The sequence below is a fragment of the Penaeus chinensis genome, chromosome 6 (genome assembly GCF_019202785.1).
Source record: "Penaeus chinensis breed Huanghai No. 1 chromosome 6, ASM1920278v2, whole genome shotgun sequence".
In the NCBI taxonomy this organism is placed as follows: Eukaryota; Metazoa; Arthropoda; class Malacostraca; order Decapoda; family Penaeidae; genus Penaeus; species Penaeus chinensis.
Window position 1 is genome coordinate 36,963,796 of NC_061824.1, and position 2,500 is coordinate 36,966,295.

Genomic DNA, 2,500 nt, shown 5'->3' on the forward strand with positions numbered 1-2,500 from the left:
CATCGGAAGGCGGATCGCGGAGCAGGAGATGTACACCTTCTTGGCGAGGGTGAGTGGGCCTTCTGTGTGTATGTATGTATGTGTGTGTGTGTGTGTGTGTGTGTGTGTGTGTGTGTGTGTGTGTGTGTTTCGGAGTACGTGTATGCAAGTACCCTGTTGTGAAAGGGTTAAGGGTTATGCAGTCAAGTTCTGTGAATACAAGACCACGCTCCCTTTAGCATTAGAATGATTCCTAAACTGTCTGTGCTCCTAATAAGTGTTCTCACCAATTCATGTTGATGTTTTCTCACCAGGTCATGCAGCGCTTTACGGTGGACTACAAATACCAGGACATAGGGATGATGACCCGCCTTATCGCCATGCCTTCGGAGCCTCTGAGGTTTAGCTTCACTGAGCGCAGATAAGACGGTTCTTGGGGGGGGAGGGGGGGAGGAAGGAGTTGGAGGGAGGGATAGCGAGGAAGGGAAAGGGAGGGAAGGAAGGAGAGGGAGGGAGGGAGGGAGGGAGAGAGACGGAGGGAGAGAGAGAGAGAGAGAGAGAGAGAGAGAGGGAGAGAGAGAGAGAGAGAGAGAGAGAGAGAGAGAGAGAGAGAGAGAGAGAGAGAGAGAGAGTACTAGTCCACCCAAAAATGTTTAGGTGTTTGTGTAAGTATATTGAGTTATGTGCTGTTAGTGCTTGAAAAAAAACAGTAATTATGAATTAACCCATTACCGCCAGGGAAAATGAATAAAAAATGGGGAAAATGCTGTGCTCAATTTTTATAGTTTTGTGAAATGTGATAGATGGCTCTGCTAGTGCTTAGCCACAAATGAGTCAATTAGTAGGTCTTGAGAAATTACCTGATTTCACCATTCCTTGAACAGGCGGAAAAAAATGTATTTTGCACTGGTGCTCTAAATATCGATGGTGTTATTTTTATTATAAGCATTATAATTACTATAATGTTATATATATATATATATATATATACATATAGGTATGTGTGTCTGTGTGAATATATATATATATATATATATATATATATACATATACACACACACATTCATATACACATATACATACATACATACATATATATATATATATATATATATATATATATATATATATTATATATGTATGTATATATATGTATATATATGTATATATATGTATATATATGTTTACTTACATATATATAGGGTTCTATATGTGCACGTGTGTGTGTGTGTGTGTGTGTGTGTGTGTGTGTGTGTGTGTGTGTGTGTGTGTGCGTGTGCATGAGTGTGTGTGTGTGTCATGTGGCAATTCATAAATATTATCATAATGATAATAATAAGTATAATGGCTTCCTTCACTGTGTTTTACTGACAATCATACCTTGAAAAGAGGCTACCCAAGCCAGAAGAACTGCGACTGCTTAGGAAATCAAATATATTGTGTATATATCCCTGCCTGGTCTTATTATGACAATGATAATGATAATAATACACACACACACACATACACATACTTACATACACACATCTGGGGTGTGGAAGCGCCCTTAGCCTTGAAGTACTTTCACTTCTGAGGAATTGGAAACCAGACACGTTTGAATAATCGCGGTTGTTCATAAACACCTAAACACACTCACACACACACACACAGACACACACACACACACACACACACACACACACACACACACACACACACACACGAATACGCACACACACACACACACACACACACACACACACACGAATACGCACACACACACACACACACACACACACACACACACACACACACACACACACGAATACGCACACACACACACACACACACACACTCACACACACACACACACACACACACACACACACACACACACGAATACGCACACACACACACACACACACACTCACACACACACACACACACACACACACACACACACACACACACACGAATACGCACACACACACACACACACACACACACACACACCGCGCGTGCGAAGCGTTCACACACACATCACACCATTCCGCCAATGTATCTAAAGTAAAGGAGACTGTAAATGAAATGGAAAGAAGGTTAGAAAAAGACTTCAAGATCACAAAGGAAGAAATAAAAACAACTTGCAGAGAAGGTAAAGAAAAATTGATTTAAGTCGCACCTTGGGCAACATGCTAGAAATATTGCAAATATGGCTGATGTAAACAAGGACACGAAGAAAAAGTTGTAGATGATGCAATCGAGCGATACAACAAAGACAAGGAATTCATTGTCAATATTCTCAAGGTCATGAATCTCGGAGCAGAATATCATAGCCCACAGGAGGTTGGAATTATTCGAAAAGGGAAAGAAACGCCCTTTAAAGGTGACATTCATGAATAAGCAAATGGTAAAGTCCTGACACAAAAACGAACAAAGAACTGAAGAAGGTAAAACGTTTTTCCATTAGCCTTGCATCCCAAAAGGAATACCGAAAGATTATATAGAAATAGTCTACGGTCTATGTTCGAAGTTAGCCTTG

At 40.6% G+C, this 2,500-nt stretch overlaps 1 protein-coding gene across 1 annotated transcript in view; it reads left to right on the top strand.

Moving 5' to 3' along the window:
- LOC125026490 (probable cytochrome P450 49a1) overlaps positions 1-431 on the top strand; it is an 8,076-nt gene extending 7,645 nt beyond the window's left edge. Inside the window, exons 10-11 of the mRNA XM_047614971.1 lie at positions 1-49; positions 294-431. The exon at positions 1-49 is cut by the window's left edge and continues 155 nt beyond it. Of these exons, the coding sequence (XP_047470927.1) occupies positions 1-49; positions 294-404 (160 nt within the window). The 3' untranslated portion in view covers positions 405-431. The remainder of the gene's footprint in view (positions 50-293) is intronic.
- The last annotated feature ends 2,069 nt before the right edge of the window (positions 432-2,500 follow it).